At 34.1% G+C, this 21136-nt stretch overlaps 1 protein-coding gene across 1 annotated transcript in view; it reads right to left on the bottom strand.

Moving 5' to 3' along the window:
* Nucleotides 1–21136, bottom strand: part of Mmrn1 (multimerin 1) — a 61071-nt gene that overhangs the window by 2687 nt on the left and 37248 nt on the right. The window contains exons 6-8 of the mRNA XM_020186740.2: nucleotides 20616–20789; nucleotides 15474–17456; nucleotides 987–1139 (exon numbers count right to left, since the gene is read on the bottom strand). Coding sequence (XP_020042329.2) covers nucleotides 987–1139; nucleotides 15474–17456; nucleotides 20616–20789 — 2310 coding nt within the window. The remainder of the gene's footprint in view (nucleotides 1–986; nucleotides 1140–15473; nucleotides 17457–20615; nucleotides 20790–21136) is intronic.

Genomic DNA, 21136 nt, shown 5'->3' with positions numbered 1-21136 from the left:
ACAGAATAAAACTAACAGTTGATGCCTCCCTCATAGAAACGCCTCAAAGATTAATTTGCATGTTGCTTTGATCTCCCAGGAGATAAAGGAGCTCAGAGGGCTCACTGGATGGTTATCACGGTATGCTAGCATATTTTAGAGTCCCTTGCAGGAATTGAAGCTGACATGATATAGAAATAATTTTTCCAACATCTCATCAAACAGTTTCTAGAGGCTGAAACAGAAACCAAATGAAGTCATAATCACTGTAGAGAAGTAGACAAAACGAATTTTCTTCATAATTAATGCTAAATGTGTTTTTTAAAGCTGAGATTTTAAAACAGACTAAAATAATTGACTCTTGAGCATGCAGCACTTTAAGTACAGGTCAATTTTAAATATGGTTTTGCTATTCTCAAAGATAATATCTATTTTCTTGTACAAAAATCAGAAGTGCTGTACTCTGGCAGTAAATGTAAAGCAAACAATACCTATAGAGTTAATGCAGAAAGGCATTTTGTTTTGAGCAATACATTTGAGCATATGCTCATATCTTTGTGTAGTTGAAACTGTGTTATTAGCGTAATCTTCATTTAAACCATCAAACACGTAGTAAAACTCCCTTAAACAGCCATGTCTGACATGAACCAAAGATTTATTTCTTAAACAGTTTGTTTGAGGAGAAAGAATTTATACCACTCAGATACATAAATTTGCATTTTCTTTTAATATGTATAAAAGTGAGGGTGCTCGGATTTTCAGTAAACTGGCTTTAGAATACCAGTATTAAAAATGTCAACAAGTGCCTGCAAACATAAGTTTTTCTCACACAAAGACATTTTTTCCACTTGCAAATCAGGTACGTTATTCAATAAGTTTCAGAAGTAAAATGAATTAATTCTCACATGGAAACAGATTAGGTAGGCTTAAGGATTCATTTGCAAATATTTTCAGAGCATGTTTCGGTGCATGACACTGAGCAAATTCAAGCTTGCAGACTTTTTTACCTGGGGCTGATGCATTTTCTTCTGCCATCTTGACAGTGCAGTTGTCCCCAGTGAAAGGGTGGCGGCACGCACAGACAAAGCTGGTCCTCTCATTTATACAGGTACCCCCATTCTTGCACGGGGATCTGCTGCAGCCTGAGTACTCCTGTGCCACTAAAAGAGAATTGCGATAAAGAGGATAAAGTGACCTCTTCTCCCGTTCATTTCAAATCATAGTTTACAGTGGATAGGTAAAACACTGAATGCAAAATAAGAAAAATGGGTCCCTAGACCCAAGTCACCTGCCAATGTAGTCATGGAATTTCATGCAAATATCTTAGCTCTAACCTCCTCTCCTGCTTTCGTGTGAAATGGGGATAATTCTGTGATCCATTGCATTTATTTATGTGAAAATGTTAAGATTTTGGTCAACTATAGAATGGAATATAATTGTTCAGCACAGAACCAGGCATATTTCAAACTGGCATAGGATAAAGGAACTTTCAAATCGTCAGAGAAAGAAAATGTCCTTTCAATCTCATAGTGCTAAAATAATTCCATATCTATAAAAATATAAACTCTATGTGTACAAAAATACTCTGTGTTTAAAAAAAAAAAAACTTGGGTTATATTACAAGCAGATAAAGTAGAAAATCTTCATAGCTTAAATATTTTAGAAAACTCTTTCAAAGGAAAACAAAACAAATCCCAGATGCCATAAGAGAAAAAATAATTCTCACACCTAAGAATTAAAACTCACTGGCAATGAAAACTGTCAAATCAAAAGTTCTGTGATAGGTGAAAAATTAATTCAAAAATAGTTTTAACAGACATAATCTAATAACTAATATCTATAACACAGGAAAAGCTGTGATGAATCCAAAAGGCAAAAGAACATTGGCCCTTTAGAAAAAATGAAAAATGGTCTAGTGTGGTGGTACACACCTGTAATCTCAGGTAATCCTAAATCAGAGACAAGAGGATTGTGAGTTTGTTGCCAGCTTAGCAAAGTTAATGAGATCCAATCTGAAAAATAAACTGAAGGCAAAAGGACTGGTGGCATGGCTCAAGAGATAGAGCACTGTAGGGAAGAGCCTGAGTTCAGTCCCTAGTACCTCAAAGAAAAAAGAACAAATGATATGAGCAGAAAATTCATTGAACAAAACCACAATAGCTTGCTACTAATTAGTAAAACTAAACTAAACTACAGCAACATCAGTTTTATTTGAGGAAGCAATATTTAAAAGTAAAAAATATGCAGACACAAGTAATGAGGGATTATGAAGTTTCTTATGTAATACTGATTAAAGCTTAAGTGATTACACCTTTGTAATAAGACAACCATATTTATCAGCATTGAAAAAAGGATTCATTTGGCTGGGTGCAGTGGCTCAAACTTGAAATCCCAGCTACTCGGGAGATGAAGATTGGGAGAATCAAGGTGAAGTTCAACCTAGGAAAACAGGCACAAGCCTCTCATCCCTGCTACACAGGTAAACACAAGTAGGAGGAATTCAGTCCAGGCCAATCCTAGCATAAGGCACTATATCAAAAATACAAAACACAAACAGGGCTGGCAGAGTGGCTCACGTGGTAGAACGCCTGCTTGACAAGTGTAAGACCTCGGTCCATTGTACAAAGATAGTTCTTCAAATATGCTCTTTATTATTTTTTTTCCAATTTTAATTACTTTAAAATTTTTTTTAATTTTTGTACTGGGGATACACGGTGACATTTACAAAAGTTCTTCTGTAAAGATATTCCCTAAAGTATTATTGATCTTAGTGAAAAATCTGAAAACAGTGACTGATCAGTAATTCAAGATTTGCCAAATCAATTATAATATATTCCAACTAAGAAATATTACACAGCAGTTAAAGAATGAGGTAAGTCTTCAAGGAATTTGGTCTACTAACATCAGTGGGTTACAGTTTGTACATTACATACAAAATAATTTCATTAATTTAGGTCTATAAAGTTTAAAGTTGTAAGTCTGGTTTTAAGTGGAATGAACACATTCTTATGTAAATGTAGACGTAGGGAAATACCCAACTTGCCACAGTCACCACAATAGCACCACGTTGTGGCAGTAATGTGAATAAGTTTATAGTTCACGTTTTAAATTATGCGATTGCCAATTTTTAAATTTGGGGGTTTTATTTTATTTGATATTTGCTTCATGTTACATTTTGTATGCACTCATATCTTCATATTTTGTATCTACATGTTTTAAATTTACATAAAATGTAACTACATGCTTTATTATTAAAATTTTTGCAAAGAGAATGTTAACATATTACTTACATAATTGCAAACTAATTTGAATGATCTTGATGTAGTCTCCACAATATCCTATAAACTATTTCCCTTATCAAGGAAAGTATGAAAATATTACAAGTAATATATTTTATGATTTTTACTTGTATAAATATATTACGTGTAATTCATTGTAACAAATGTTGCAAACTAGCCCCTATTTCTTTTTCTTTCTACCTTCCTTCCTTCCTTCCTTCCTTTTTCAGTAGTGGGGTTGAACTCAGGGCCTTGTACTTGCTAGAAAGGTGTTCTACCACTTGAGTCAGCCCTTTTTTTTAAAGCTATTTTTCAGATAGCATCTCATGCTTTTCACTCAGATCTGCCTCAGACCAGGATCCTTCTACCTGCACCTACTGTGTAGTTTAGGATTATGGGCACTTACTACCATGCTTGGCTCTTGACCTGCATTTCGTGCACATCCTTTTTTCATCAAGGGAATAGGTCATCACTTTCATTTGCTGTCAACTGTCATTCTAGAACTTAGCACATTACTTGCTAGCTTTAAAAATACCAATGATTATCTGTTACCTGGCTTCATTTGTTCTCACTTTCTCTGAACCTAGCACCATGATTGACTCATAGGAGAGTGCTCAATTAGTATGTTTCACTCAAAATGAATCATTTGTGAAATGGAGTTGGAGGACCACTCAATTATTTATGTAATTCAATCAATTCTATAATTGCAATTTTCCCTTATAAGCAAAAATCACTCTCACCTGTAGAACCAGCCTGCCCATGATTCAATGACCAAATCTGTTCTAGGGAGAGGAATCTAAGAAAGCAGAAATAATGGATTGTGCTGCATGGCTTTTGGCTCTTCTCTGATTCTTCATGACCAAGGCTTTTGCCTTGCATTTAATGCCTGGGACCTACATTCTAGTTATCTCCTCCTGTGTTCTATTATATCCTGGCATATGGTCTTGCCTTGCTCTTGTTTTCTTAGCATTTCAGATCATGTTATTTTACCCTTTAGTCTTTTTGTAGGGTCATTCATCTAGAGGAGGGATGCACTTTAGTCTAGGTGAGGGTCTCAACTTTCTCAGGTTACTCCAGTATTCCAAGTCTTGAGACCACATACAGTTTGCCTTCCAGGACATCTCTCAGAGCACAGACTGACATCTGTCCAGGACACCTCATCGCTTGCCTGCACCTGAATCCACCGCTTGGGTTTTAAGTTGCTTCCTTTGTATTTCTTGCTATTTAAAGTATCTCTGGTCTTCAAGTCCCTCCCAAAATAGCCCACATTTATTAATGTCATGGAATCCATGATACATTATTCCAACTGAACCTAAATAGTGTGGCCTGCAGAAACAGTGCCTAGTTAACCTGCTGAAATTACTTTACACCTCTGTTAGTGTAAAATAAGTATCCAGTATTTATTGTCTAGTTTCTCTTCTGTATCATACTTTGTCTTAGCAGTCATCTATGTGCTGATGTTATTGAAAGGCTCCACAATTCCACGTTCATTTCACTCAAATATATATTTAAATTGTTGATAATAATTAAGTGTATCTTATTATACATGAGTGTCGTCTCAGTCCACAGAGGTCATTCATTGTTTTATTTTCTAGGAGATGTTTTAGCCATCCCTCCCCATCTTTGACATCATCTTCAAAATGCTATTCACTGATAAAAATACTTCATGGATCATTGTTAAGTGCAGTGTCCTAGACAAATAAAGTTGATTGGCACAGATTTGCTAGTTGAAGTTATCTATAATTTTTTATACAATAAGTTGCAAGTCCATTTTTATACATCTTCTGATTCATACTTTTCTATCTCATTATTAATGCATTTTTAAATGATTAGGTGCTTTTATTAATATCAGCTCATATTAGTGTTCAATAAAGTATTTGTTCTTCAACTAACAACAAATATCAAAATCCAATAAATTATCATTTTATGACATCTTCCCTCATCTGTGCTGCTAGAGTTAATTACTTTCATTATCTCAATTACTGCCTGATGATCTGAATAAGTTCTCTCATTGAACTTATTATAATACTTGACAGTAATCGTTCACATGTCCTTCTTCCTTCCAACTGGAGTGTGAGTTTTTGTGAGGTGAGAGCTCACAGTTTATTTCTTAAACTTTGTGTCCCGACTGATTAGTACAGTACATGGTATATAGAAATTGTTAGTGTTTTTAAGGACAAAAATCAGATTGAATAGATGACCACAGTCTTATCCAGCTTTATCCCTTTACATTTTCGCACAGATCACATAGACTTTGATTCTGTATCATTTCATTGACTTGAAATCATCTCAAGCAAACATTCCACAATTTCTCTCCTATTTTGGGTTCAAAAACCCCTTAAACCCTTTCCAGTTCATTTATTTTCTCTGACAGAGGTAAGTGTCATTAGTTGAACATTTCTCCCAACTCAATAGTCTACTCTCTTGTGCAAGTAGCATGACTAATCTTTCAATATTAATTTTCCTGCTCTGAACATGATTAAAATTCCTTTTACATTGTCTTGGAATATTTCATAAATCTCCATTTGTTCTGGCCTTTGCTTTCTGGACCCTAATATGTACTCCAGTAACACTTTTCTCTTAATCCTACTATCAGAGGTCATAAATGTTCATGTGAAATTTGAACAGGTTAGAGAATCCCTTGCATTTTTGAAGCAACCTGTCTTTGCTATTATCTGCCATTCTTTATTATAATTCCTTGCCTTGTGTCTGAACTTCATGAGGAGACAGACGTGTTGAATTTACTCTCTTTCTAGTTAAACTTTCTCAGTGCTTAATCAGAACTTAATAGGAATTTCATAAAAAAAATTAAAGAATATGTTATGTTGATATATGTCATAATACATTAACTAATACAATATTTGAATTTAATTTATTATTTCACTTATATTTTTATTTTATTACTTATTTGTGTTTTAGCATCAAGGTCTTCTTATTCTTTGTTTCTTCATTTAAAAATTAACATTGCAGCTGAGCACCTGTGGCTCACAAATGTAATCCTAGGTACTTAGGAGACTGACATTGGGATGATTATATTTTGAGATCAGTCTAGGCAAAAAGTTCTTAATACCCCCATTTCAACCAATAGCTGGCTGTGGTGTCACATACTTGTAATCAAAGTGACAGCAGAAGGCATAAAATAGGAGGATTGAGGAGCAGGCTAACCTGAGCAAAAAGCAAGACCCTATCTCCAAAATAAGCAGAGAAAAATGTCTAGAGGCATGGCTCAAGCTGTAGAGAAACTATCTAGCAAGTGTGAAGCCCTGAATTCAAACCCCAGAACTGCCACAAAACAAGACATTGCAAAAGGCAGATGACTTTTATCCCTGCTTATGACACAATGGAGTTCCAACAGATTAGTGAGGGGACCCATCATGCTGCCTGAGGGCCAGTTTTCAATACACAGAGGAAATCACTGCACACAGTGTAACTTTGTCCCTGGTTAATACATACTCACAGCATTGACCCATTCCTTTACCTTTCATCCTGACACCAATGCTCTCTAAAATATTTCCAGTCTCAAATTTATAGATACATTCTTAGCTTTCAGTGCTATTCTGCCTCCCTATTTACCAAAATTGTTGCTATCAAATAAGATTTACTTTTCCATTCCTCTAGAAATATTTCATAGCCTCTTTCCCAACAATTCCTAGAAATGTCAATATATAAGTTTCCATTAAGTGTTGAGATTTACTGTTGTAATTACTTGTATTGTGTTCACTGGTATATAAGTAGCTGGAAATATTGCTTCTAACCATCTGCCCTGTTTTTTCTTAAAATGAACAGTTTTTCTATTTGTTCTTTTTATATCACATCTGTTGTACTTGATAAAGTCTCCTGAGGTCTTTTTTTCCTCAACCCTTAAAAAATGTCACTTTAAAATAACTTCAATGCTATCAGCAATCTTTACCGGCTTATTGGCCCTGTCCCAGATGATTTACTCTAGCCTTTGCCATGAAACTATAATTTGGTTGTCTTAAGCCACGAACTAGAAGATAAAATTTTTTATTTGATATTATCACCTGTTTTTCTCCTTTTTCTTCAGAGTTATAACCCTCAAGCAAAAGAAGAATTGAAAGAACTAGCAAATAGACTAAAATGCTATTCAAAATCATAGTTATTAAAAAAATGCAAAATAAAGTCACATTTGGAAACAACCCTGCACCTATTAAAATGGTAAAATAAAAGTTGTTGACAATGTCAAGGGCTGGTAGAATGTGTAGCAAGTAAAAACATTTTTATACATTATTGATGCAAATGCCAAGTGATTGGCCATTCCTTAGAAGGACAGCTAGTAAGCTATGTTATTCCTATTTGTTAATTCAAGGGAAATAAAAACTTAGGTTCATACAAAACCTGTATGTGACTATTTATGGTAACTTTATTCACAACCATCCAAAACTGGAAACAACCAAAATATCCTTCAACTGGTATACAGGTAAATGAGGTGTCATGTACATCCATCAAATGGACTACCACTTCGCAGTAACAAGACATGCACGCAGCAACATGGATGAATGTCAGACATAAGTGAAAGAAGCCAGACTCAAAAGCCTACATTCAAGATTTCTTTTTTAAGATGTTCTGGAAAGGCTGAAATTGTGTGGGAAGAAAATAGAGTGGTACAAGATTTGACTACAAAGGTGCATGCAGAAATTTAGAAGAGGAAATGATGGAGGTATATATTTTGTTAAAACTCATAGGCTGGACACCAATGTCAGTAAAATTAACTGTATGAAAATTATAGCATAAAGAAACAAACAGCACATATGAATAAAATAGAATTTAAAAATTAAAAAAAAAAGAAACAGACAGACATGTCTATGTCAAGTCCCTCAATTTCCTACCTGGGATTTCAAAATAACTCGAGGATAGTCCAGGCTCTTTGTCTGTAAAATTATTATTATTATTATTATTATTATTACCAAATGTAATGCTCCAAAAGTTATCTTTTTGATTTTGGATGCCCATTTCATCCTCATTAATTTTCTACTTGACATTCTCATTACCTCGTATCTAGATAATTTGATCGCAATAATCTTAAAACCACTTTGTCTGCCTTTAAACAAACTCTGTCCATAAAGCTACAAAACATGCTTCCCTAATACTCCACAGCACAGATATTATTGCATGTTAAAATCTTATACTGCAACATTTTCATATTTTTCAGACAAGCTTCTCAGGCAAAGTTAGAATATCCATACATGTTTGGACACCGTGAATGTTATACAACTCAGGACCTTTTGTGACTTGTTCTGCAGAGTATAAGTTGCTACTCTGAAAAGAAACTTGGCAATATTTATCAAATTCTTTTTAAAAGTACATGGCCTCTGCCCCAGAGATGTTACTTCTTGAATATTATTCTAAGGAAGCAAAGTTAGAGATGCACACACAATTTCTGAATTTGTACAGCATTATTTAAAATGGAGAAAAAACTGAACATGATCTGGAAGTAAAAATTGAAATATAAGGTAGGTAAACGTTAATACAATTTTTCATGTAATAGAGAGACAGGATAACTTCTGCAAAATGAGATAAGGTAGATTGCTTAGATTTGAATCCCAGCTCCAAAACTGATCAGCTCTGCAAGTTTGGACAAATCACTTAACCTTTCCGCATTTACCCAAATACCCAGTTCTTGATAGGACTAACCTCTTAAATTAATGTTAATTAATAATTAACATTCAGTAGTTAGTGTATGCTGTAGTATGGTATTTCTTTTCCTTCATGTTAGTTTTGTAATAACATACTTGCCAAAAATTAATAAAACACAACAAACAAAACATCACATACTCTATAGACATTCCTTCCACTATCAACATTTCCTAGAACAAAAATGCAAAACTTCCTGAACCACAGCCTTGATTTCCATTCCAGTTCCTTACAGAGTTCACTGTTTCCAACAAATGAAGCCAGTTTTTACTTAATAATGCTAAAAACTGCTTCCACACACCTGACATGCATCCCATGGTGCTCTGACTTCTGGCTATTTCCTTCTACTTTTTCTTTTATGAGTAGCATGTATCATCTTTTAGCATACCATGTAATTTATGTGTTTATTATGTGTTTGTATTCTATCCTTTCTAGAATACAAACTCCAGGAGGTCAGCATTTTTTAAAACATTATAACAGATCCAATGCATCTATAACAATACATGATCCAATCTGGCATTTAATGTTTATTAAATTGAGTTCTAAAATATTAATAATTCTAAAGATTTTGATCATAAAAAACCTGCTTAAATAAATTTTAGCACATTGTTCATGGATATGAAACAATTAAAAAAGTTATCTGTATGTTCACTGTCTGTAATCTAGGAAGGTGTTTTACAAAAATTTTCTTGGGATAAATCTGCATTTTAACATTTTCAAATAAATGTCTTCATTTAGAATAAATGACTAAATAAACATACATATGATTTTGTACTGTCACTTCTTAGTTGACAATAAATTCAAGTTATGTCTGAAAGGTAGTGTTTATGTCTCTTCAGTATTTTTCATGTTATACCTCAATATTATTTGGGTTATTGAATGTTTTCCATAAGTTGTCATGTACTTGGAAAGACTGGAAAATGCTATCAGATGTTAGCATCCCATAAGGTATCCTTTGTTTCTTTTCACTATTCTCTTGACTTATCTCTCTCCAAGTACCCTTTCAAATCTACTGCTCTTTGACTTTGATCCTGTTCCAGATCCATTGGTTACCTGTATCTTCCCCTGGCATATCTTACCACACCTAAGGTCACAAAACAAGGTCTAACACTGATGCTTCTCAGATTTAAATCTCCACTCAAATTCAAATTTTCATGCTTGCTTAGAGTGAAAAATGTACAAAAGAGTGTAGATTAACCATAAAAAGAATTTGATAATAAATTCAACCTAATACTATTGTACATAATTTCAAGTTTAAAATAATGAATAAACAGTAAAAAAAAAAAAAAAGATCAGTGTACTTAGTTTACAGAGCAGCTAATTGAATTTAGCTTCAAGTCCTTGGGGAGAAAGAGCTCCTGTGATTCTTGCTTGGGAAAGAACTCAAGCACAGGTAGTGGCTAACTGACTACGTAAATGGAACCTGCTCTTTTATCATATTTCATTTTTAACAGACCAAATATTAAAGATTGCAGTTCAGGAAATGAACACCAAATGCATGGATTTCTGATTATTTTCCTTAGATATTCAGGTCATTTCATTGTAAGACAAAAGGCAGGAAAGGTTGTCAAGTTTGTCATCCTTCTCTCTTCATCTGTCATCACCCTTCCTTATGAAGGCAATGATATGGAAAGCTGGAGGAATCTTTTCTTCTCCCAGTAAGCCGTAAACAAAAAGTACTTCATTTATTATTCTCTTCAACACTGACATGTTTTATTGATTCAAATTGCAGTAGCTGTTACCAGTAGATGGACCTCTAACCAACTCCGACACAAAGACAAAGAATATTATTAAGATCATGTGCACAAAAGAGCTAACATAGCTGGCCAGGGACTACTGGCTTTAGAAAGGCCTGCTTGCAAGGCTATGTCCTTGGCAGACCTGTGAGAACTGGACTTCCCTCAAACCCTAACCTATAAAAGCCATTCGCTGTGCAAACAATACTGTTTATGCAGAACATCTGCTTTCCTTCAGAGGATATGAGGTTCTGGTATGTGCTAAGCTACAGTACCTAAGCGACAGACTTCAATGAGACACTTGGTGCCGAGTATCAGATGGGCTTCTCCAGAAAGAAATATTGCACTCATGTTATTTTGATTTTTCGGACTGAATAAAATAGCACACAGAAATGTCCCCCTTCCTTCATAAAGAAGCCTGTGCATATGTTTGCCAGACTCTGTCTGAATCTTTTTCCCTACCTGATCCTGTCGTGTATCTTTTCCTCATAATAACCTTGGCCGTAAACACATATACATGCCAAGTCTTATGAATGCTCCTGGAAACCCACCAAAAGTGAACATGGTTTTAGGAACTTTAAAAAATAGATTATATATTCTAAAGTCAATAAGATAGCCTTCAAATTTTAAGTGGCTTATATTTAGTCACTTGTACGAAGTCAGTTTTATTCATTATCTTGAGGTATCTTTGGAAACCTTATTTTTATAGTATAGACAATAATATAGATCAAAAATTTCTTGGAGAACACCATTCTTAAAACGTCTTGCAGGTTTTTTTTTAGTGCTTACTGATGCACATGTTTTCATATAGTTATGTCTTTATATTTTGTATACTATACTTTTTGATTATAATTATGCCACAAACAGAAGCTATATTATAAACTTATGCTAAAGTTAAAACACGATGACTTATAAAAATAAAGATGGGGAACAAGGAATACCATGATTCTCAAATTACATCAATGCATGAAAATAGTTATATAGCAAATACTAAGTGAAATAGAGAAGATATGAACATTGAATACAGCTAAGAAAATTATACCATGTAGTCATAAAATAAATAATATGCTGTATGCAGATTATTTCCTGGATCCTCAAAATTAACTTATAAAGTTCAGTTGTTATTTTATAATCAAGGAAGTTTCAGAAAAAGAAATGACTTATTACAAATAAGTATGTTTCCAGGCAGAACTTGAACCCTGGTTTCCTCATTCCAAATTCAGTGCTCATTAGTCATCACAACTACCTATGAAGAGTCACAAAAACTAAAAATAGTTCTAGAGTATTAGTAAACAGTCCAGTATTCCCAGAATCTTTTATTCTCTTTTAAATTGCCTAGATTCACAACAATGATAATTTTTATAACCTGCATATGGTTCACCACCAAATGCTTTAGAAAATGCAGTCTTTCCTAGGAATACTGGGGTGATTGAGAATAAAGGGGTTTGTTAGTGAGAGCTGAATTATTAAATACTGGGGAAATGGCTGAAATGAATAGTGAAGGGTCTCACAAGCAGAAGGAGCATGTGCTCAGTGGTGGAGTTGCTCATGTGATGCTGAAGAGGATTTAGCCATTCTTGGAAGGGCAAGCAGCCAAACTCTCTCTGCAGGGACAAGTCTGCCAATTTCTGTACAAATAAATCTTCAAGTATGAATAATAATAATAAACCTCTTGATGTTTATTGGAATGTTGTTTAGAAACAAATAAAATATTTAGCAATTAAACCAGAATAGCTTATCAGCAATGGCCTACAAGGTATCAGAATTAACATAAGTGAATGGAGACATGGGTTGAAAGGAAGTAAGAAGGTTGAGTACTCTGAATTGTGTTGCCTGCAATCTTGTAACTACCTGATAGTGACTTCCAGTAAGTACCCACCGGCATGTCACTGAAAAGCTAAACTGAAAAGAAGCAGAAATAAGTTGTCAGTATTTGGAGGCTCAAGAAAGAAATTCCCTGGGAATATCAACTGTTAGGGAACAGCCTCTGGAAACTGTATGCTGCATGGAACAGAAGCAGAGGAAGAGTAAGGCAGGTGCAGGTGCTCTCCTGTCTCTCTGTGGTTAAAGGATGAGCTTGAGCCCAATGGACCAGGAGCTATTTATTACTTGAATGACCTTAGGCAGGAAACTTTAACCTTCTGAGGATCTGTTTACTCATCTTCAAAACAGAACAATAACACCCACCTCACAGGTACTGCTAAATGAAGTGATGAGTATTATAATTTCTATAATGCCTGTGTAAAGTGTATGCCTACAGCAAAAAGAGCCCAATATCATGTTATTTTAGTATTAGGCTTCAAAGTAAGTTATACTTTATTAAAATTAAGATTAAACCTTAAAAACCATGTTTATGTAGCTTTTCCTTTATAAACTATACTTATTTGGCAAATGATATCCATCAAAATCTGAATAACATGTTTGTGACATTCCTAGGATGGTTATAAATTATCTTCTGGCTTTAGTTATATAAGAGTCTGGGTCTGGTATTTATCATACAAAGGTCAAAGGATATAGCCAAATTTAGCCAATCTGCCAGTATATCTTACCCCAGGTATTAAGAGTGTCAAAAGAAGCACTTTATTTTGCAATTGCTTTATTCTTATACATGAACTTATGCTGTATCCCACTGGTTTAATCACTTTGCATAGACCTTACTTGCTCAGTTAGACAAAGAATGCCATTAATTTTATACAGCAAGGACAGTTGAATGGGCAGGCAAACCCACATGCCTATTTGACACAGCCCCACATGTTATGTCACTAGTCCTGCATAAAGTGAATTTCATCCTGCACACAGAATAGAACTCGGCCAATAGAATTAGGCCAATTCAACTTTTTGTCTGGGCATTATTTATATCTATACTGAGATGGAATAAAGAAATTCTAATTAATTTTAATTTTGGTAGACAGGTCTATAAAAATTCTACTTACAGTGTATAATGGAACAGGAAGAAATTTTGTCAAGGCATCATTGAAAAAAGGAGAATCACAACTGAGTTATTTCCTATTAGCCCATTAAACTCAATATTGTGTCAATCACTATTTATCAAAATACAGTTTTTATGAGGTCCCAATATGCATTATTTATACTATTAAAGTTTATCATTTCTTATGTTCTATGAGTTTTCTTTACTTCAATTTATTTTGAGATACTTTAAATTTTATACTTACTATTTAGATACAGATAGTTTTGGGCTTAAGAGAAAAGAAATGGAGTAGCCTACATGAATGCACACACAGTGCAGAGAGAGGTTCACTGAAGCAAATGTTGCAGTGCCCATGCAAAGATCAAGGGTAGTATGCATGGCAGTATGGAAAACAAACATTATTCTTCCTAAAATTGTTACTATAAGAATATCTTGTACTAAGAGACTACCTTTCTCTGGCAAACACAGAAGTCTAAGTAGTTAAGTTTATGCTCCTATCAGAGCAAGATTAATCCTCCTAGGTTAGATTAATTTGTGAAAATCATACAAAAATATACTAATTTAAACAGTCAAGAGAATTCATCTCTATATTATTCTGTGATTTTTAACATTGTCAAAACATCAGAGATTAAATATGAAAGTCATTTTATGTTAGGATAATGAATATCTTTTTGTAATTAGAACACAATAACATAAAAATTCATCCAAATGGGCACAAAACTTAACAGCATACTTATTTGAGGAAAACACAGCCATTTCTTTTAGCAAGAATAAGTAGCTATTCTAATTGTCAAAATGTTATTTGGTATGACTTTTATGCCAACCGTGAAACACTTCTTTCACACAGAGAGACTATTATGCAGTTTATATGCACTAAACTGAATTCCTCCTTCCTCCAAAATTTGTGCTTCTCCCGGGGTGTTTACACCATATCACTATCCCCTCACTACCCAAATTCAAAACTGGTTTCTCTTCTCTCCAAGTGTCATTGTCATGTGTTCTGGCTTTAAACAGCTGGTGGTTTTTTGTTTTGTTTTATGACCTTAGCAAATAACCCATTGCAATCATGTCACTTCAAAGGAGTAAACTCAGACCCAGATAGGCAAACTTTTTACCTAAGGCTACTAACTAATAAAGAAACTTAACTAATACAACTTGACCAGAAATCAAGGTCCCACTCTTAGATCGTCACTCTTCCCATCATTCCTCTTTTTCTGTTGCTTATACCCTCACATTTCTTAAACTGTCTTTTTTCAACTACCTCTTCCTCAAATCTTATGTTTAGGCTTTTGTCAACACAAATTCAGTAATGTCCTAACTGGTAATCTAATGTCGTTCTCTGAAATCATGCTATGCCCTTTCTGCTGCTTCATACTTCTCAATCACAGTTCTTATAATACTCAACCCATGACTCCAAATTTTCATATATCCCCCTCATTACAAAATTGTATCCAAATGCCTTAGTTTGACAATCATGGCCTTCTGTGCTCTACTGAAATCTAACTGTCAAGCAGTGAGTGAACAGATATTTATTGAATTCTTATTATATATCCAATTTTGTGATCAGCCAAAATGAATTTATGGTCTTATTTATCAAGAAGTTCATTGTCTAACAGCTCTTTTTAATTATTCATGGAGAAATATGTTCTATAGAAGAAAATTTAATTATTTTATAGTGGTCTAATCAGAAAAAAGTTTGAAAAAACATGTATTTGTATTGACACCTAACATACAGAATCATATTCAAGTACTGTATCAGTGATCTTTGCACTACTTGACTGTATATCCAAGCTTAAGTAAGTATCTTTCATGCTTATAGCCTTGATAAACTGTATAGATCTACCAAATGCCATTTAAACAAATCTAGAGGTTAAAAGTTATTTTGTACTAATAGCTTACCAGGATAAATAAGGTTGTCCGTGTTTCTTTGAGTTCGGCCTATCAGGATTGTGGTAAGATTCACTGCTGGTTTCTTAAGTGTAAGAGGTTTCTTCTGCATTTTTACTTGCTTCTGAGACTTGATATTTGCCAGACTATCAGACAACAATCGCTCTATATACCAAGTTAAATTAGATAGTGCAGCTTGAGTTTTTATTTCAATTACTGATTCCACAAGTTCTGTCAGACCTTTCTGAGGAAGGTCACCATCTGGCACGGAACCTTTTGGACACTTAGCAATGGTGACTTTCATTTCAGATGTACTGGTAGAAGCATTATGACATATTGTTAAAAGCTCATGAACAGTTTTATTAAGCAAAGAGAAACTAATTGAAAGATGGATGGATTTAGCTTCCAGTGCCTTAAATCTGGAATTTAGTACTTGCAGTTGAAGAGCTTGGTCTCTCTCATTTGTAGTCACACTGCCTCTTTTAAGTGAAATATAATAAGGTATGAGTGTCTGGGTCACTTTAGATTCAATGCCTTGCAATTGAGTTTGAAAATTTTTAGAAATATTCATGACTGAGAGTATATTTGCTTCCAAATGACTTATGTTTTGCTGATATTTTTTCACTTGAGAAGTGATTTCATTAAACATTTGATAAACCTTTTGAAAGCTGGACTGACCCAGTTTCTCACCCTTAGAAATATCTGCAAGGGCCTTTGCAACTTGCAAAACAAAATTGTATTTCTGATTGTCATTGACCAAAATCTGAATAGAATCATTCAAATGTTGGAATTGAGGAATAAAAGTTAAAATAGTTTCCATATTTTGGTCACATTTATGATGGATCTCAGAATTATATTTCATAGCACTTAAAGTCTCTTTTAGCACATAGTTATCTTGAACAAAATCAATGGCATTATTTATAATAGCCATTGTCTTGTTTAGGCCGTCCTCCATTTCCAAGGCATATTCATTGATGCGTCTTTCAAAGGCATCACCACGACTCTGTACATCATTTCTAAGTAAGTTGTGTCTTTTAGTAAGTTCTTTGATAAGAAAATTTAGACTGTTGACAGCACTAATGAGATTTTCCACCTTTTTCCTTGTAACCACTGCTTCCTTTGGTTGTTCATGTGTGATTGCCTGTTTAAGCGATGGTCCCTGCTCGAGCAAAGGTTGAAGGATCTCCATGTCATATGTCAAATCATTCAGTTGCTCACTCATTTTATCCATTTTGTTGTCCATTGGAAAGAGAACCTCGGCCAAGGTTTGGTTTAACACATGTAAATTCTCTTCTGTGTCCTTAAGCTGAAATTTGAAATCACTTCTGCACTTAGACAGCATTTCTTCACATTCACCCCTGACAGATTTTTTCTCCATCTCCAAACTGATGGTGAGATTGTTAATCTTGCTTTCTTGGATGTGCAAATCATCAAACATTTGCAGCATCATCAAACCTTGCTTCTTTATCTTCTCATGTAGAATAGACATGTCTTTAGTGACATTACTGCTAACTGATTCAGCAGTTGTGGCATTCTTCTGGTCTGATACTCGTTCAGTTGATAAAATCTGCTCATGTACTTCCTTCATTTTAGAAAGTGTCTTATTGAGAGCTTCATAATACAGAAAGCTCCTTGACTGTTCCTGTCTAAGAGTGCCTTCTAAATGAACCTGCTTTGCTTCTAGTTCTTTAATGGGCTTCTCACATGTAAAAGTCATCTCTTGCCTTACACTAATAATGCGATTCTTTAGATCTGCTATATCACTCAGTGTGGTTCTACTTTCTTGCTTTGAAACAGACTTTTGCTGGACTGTTATTGAAGCCACAGACTCATTGACTTGTCGAATTGCTTGCCTGGTGTTTTCAATGTCCTCTGATAGACTGGATACAGTCTTGAAGAGTTGTGCAACAGTTTCTTGCATGTCATTTTGAAAGACTTTAAATTGTTCCTTTACTATGTCCTTTACCAGATCATTAATGTTTTTGGATTTTAGACCTAAAGAAAGAGATAATAAATTTACATGAGTTCAGTTTTGAAAAAACTTTGAATATCTCCAAAGAGATAAAAAGTTTGACGCTAAATACTAATAACATACTACTTACGACTTTGCAAAAAAAATTGCTATAATTCACACAAGGTGGTCACCTTCCAAACTTATAAATCTGAGAAGAGAAATCAATTACAGTACAGAAAATACTAGAACTATAAACCTAGAGTTCTATGAACAAAAGGCATACAGGAACTACTACTCATTTTCAGTAACAGACCTTTGTGTGCAATAATTCTAGATGTAGTATTAAATGAAAATAGGTTTCTTTGGGCATTTTGCCTTAATAAATAATAATGAGTTAAAGAAAAATATGAATATTCACAAGAGGACAATGTTTTATAATAACAACAAAATAATGAAATAAGAGGTTTGAGGATCCCAAAACAAGTCAATCACAAATCAAAAGAGGAAATCAAGATATGCTTGATTTTTATAAGATGACATTAATGTTTAACAGAAAGAGAAAACTTGCTACTGAGGAACTCATATTAGTGTCTCCAGTATGAGAAGGCACGACTGATCATAAGCCAAGATTGCAGTAAACTTGGAAAGTAGTATTAAAATAAAGAAAGAAAAAGAATAAAAAAGAAAAAGGGAAAGGGTACTGAACTATTCCAAATGACCTAAATAGGAAATACATTTGAAAGTATAAAAAAAAGTTTCTTATAGAATAAAAAAACTAAAATATATAATTGCATATCTAGCTACAAAATGTATATAAATGAAAGACATATCCATTTAAACTTAATAACCATAAAGTTAGACACCCACAGCATAATACAAAGGATTTTTAAAAGGAAGGTCTGTAAGATGGAATATTGCCACATGAGTTTATGGCTACTATGCAGCCTAATCCAGAATGATAGAATCAAAATGAATATAATCTTCACTGTATTTTGCAAACATATATTTAAAAATAATTAACATGCACATGGGACTTAAAATTATTGTAAAAGAGCATTTATAAAAAATAGAATGATGTGCTGCTTGAATGTCTTGATATTAATTAATCTGGTACAAGAAAAATTTGTAAATATGGATGGTTGTTTACATGTCCCCAGAAATCCTACACTCAAAAAAGGTCAATGTTACTTTAAGAATCTGATTTTGCAAAAGATATGTTTTATGCTAATATATGTGTCGGTACATTTGATTGTGTTTCATGTGACTTACATGCTTCTACCTTCTCAAAAAGGATAATATTGAACTTGATGACTTAGATGTATTTGGTCTCAGACAGAATTGCATTACCATAATTTGTGAATGTAGGTAGGCCCTTTTCATGAAATTGGGATGTGTTTCAGGGAGTGGACATATAGAAGTTTCAACTATGTCTGTGACTGGTGGCAGATTAAGCAGTGTTCTTCACCTTGGATGTGAAGTACACAGGAGAGGAAGCTGTGTTTTTTCCAGGCAAGTGCAGCAATTTGGGGTGGGTTTTTTTTTTTCCCCTGTAAGAATATTCATTACTGCAAGGCCTTTGGTTCTCATAACTAATGACTGTGCTAAGTACACAATTAATCCCTCCTACTGAGTAGGGACTTTTGATAGTGTTGCTGTTGCTGCAACTGTGTGTTTTTTCCCATGTCAGTGCTAGAATTTTTTAGTAGGTTACCAGTTCACATAAAGCAGTTTCCAGGCCTAATTTTCTCAGGTCATGATAACCAAAGTTTGCTGAACAAATTTCATTCAGTGGTTACAGTTGTTTCTATTTGACTTCTTATGTTATCACTTCAGGAGAAAAACATGTTCCTCTCTTATGATTGGCTTGGGTAATTTTGGTCATCCCAGATATGTAGGACAGGGTCTTTCTTCCTATAGCTTAATCACACCAGTGATTTATGTGATTGGGAAAAATCATGGTTGCTATTGAGCTTCAAAAGTGCCTGTGCTGGTAAACAGTATGTCAAATTTCTACCTAATTTAACCTTTTAACACAATAGAGGAAAAATATCACTGTGAATGACAGAAATGGTATGAGAGCCATTTTTAATGAATAAAGTACAGGGATCAGGAGTCCTGAGACCTGAAAACACACAATGAACCCAGTGAACTGGGATACTGTTAGTTACCAACCCATCTGCCCTGAACACCCAAGCCCTTCCTGGAACCCCCGTGCCTCCTTAACTCCTGGTCTTTAATTAGTTGAAAGTGTTGCAAATGTCACAAGGCCCTTTTGTACCCTATGCATAACAAAATCAATACTGATTACTCACTAGATATAAATCTTGATGGTAGACAGAATAATGCATACCCCTTTCTCTGCAAGAGGTCCACATTTTAATTCTCAGTACTCATGATTATGTTACTCTGTATGGCAAAAGGGATTTTTCAGATGTGATTAAGTTGAAAAACCTTGAGATCAGGAGATTGTCCTGGGTCATCAGGTAGTTCTAATCTAAATCATATGAGGAGTGAGAGGAAGGCAGAAGAGTGGGTCAGAGAGTTGTAATGAGGATTACAATGAAAGAAAATAAGTTCAGCCAATAAGTCAAATTAGGAGAAAATGGATTATCCTATTGAGTCTCCTGAAAGAAACACAGCCTGCTTGTTGATTTAAGATCACAAAATTTAGGCAAATTGAGTCCAATTTATATAGAAATTATTATTTCTCTGAACTTTGATGTTTTAAGACATATTTTATTGATTGTATACCACAAACCAGATAATTTCTAGAATAATCACTTTAGCTTTATCATCAATACCTCCATCAATCATATTGAAACAAGCATGTTTAACTGACTTGATAAACATCTCTTCACCACTATCAGTATTCTTGAACTGGATATTGCAGGATTGATTTGTGGATTAATTTTAACCACAAATAAATACAAGGTAGACTATATCTAGGTATATCTATAATGCCAATCAACCAGATGCAATATTCAGTTAAAGATTTGAGTATATAATAAAAAAAATCAATACCATATTTCAAATTATTTTAGGAACTGAATGATTTTAACATATCTCATTCCAAAACAATGTCTTAGATTTCCATTGAACCAATCTAAAGCAAAGACCCCAAAGTGACATGTGAAAAGTTAAATGAATCATTTGCCTTTTGTCTTAACTGAAGGAATAATTTGTTTTGGTTTCTTTTTTACCTTTTAGGAAAGATTGGAATTCCCTGCTTTTGTCTTTACTGATTTTCCCCTCTAGGGAGGAGAATGTGCTCCTTATATGACCTACAGCCAAGGAGATATTGTCTACTTTCTTCTGTAGAAGACTGAGCTTCGTTGCCTGTTGGGTCATCTGGTCAGTCATTTTTTGCATTACAGCTGCATGGAGAAGGGAAGAAGATTGGAACCATTAAAAGTATATGTTAAGAACCACTCAAATTTTATGATAGGTTAAAGGAAATTCAAAATAACCATGTTTTCAGTAATATATTTGAAAATATAGACTGCATTCATTTATCAAATGGCAACCTAAATGTTAAGGGTATGTAAGGGTAGGTATTTGTAAAATGCGCTATAATATCTTAACTTTTCCCAGAATTTTCAGTCATTTTTTTTTTAATTCTCAGAGTTGTTATCACATCTGAATGGATGAAAATATCAAGGGTAGTAAAACCAAAATGACATGCTTGGGGTTACAGAGCTAATAACTTCTCTACTGCTTCTAA

The sequence above is a fragment of the Castor canadensis genome, chromosome 9, assembly GCF_047511655.1.
Source record: "Castor canadensis chromosome 9, mCasCan1.hap1v2, whole genome shotgun sequence".
Classification (NCBI taxonomy): domain Eukaryota; kingdom Metazoa; phylum Chordata; class Mammalia; order Rodentia; family Castoridae; genus Castor; species Castor canadensis.
The sequence above is the reverse complement of the archived record's forward strand: the minus strand, read 5'-3'. Positions and strand labels throughout refer to the sequence as shown.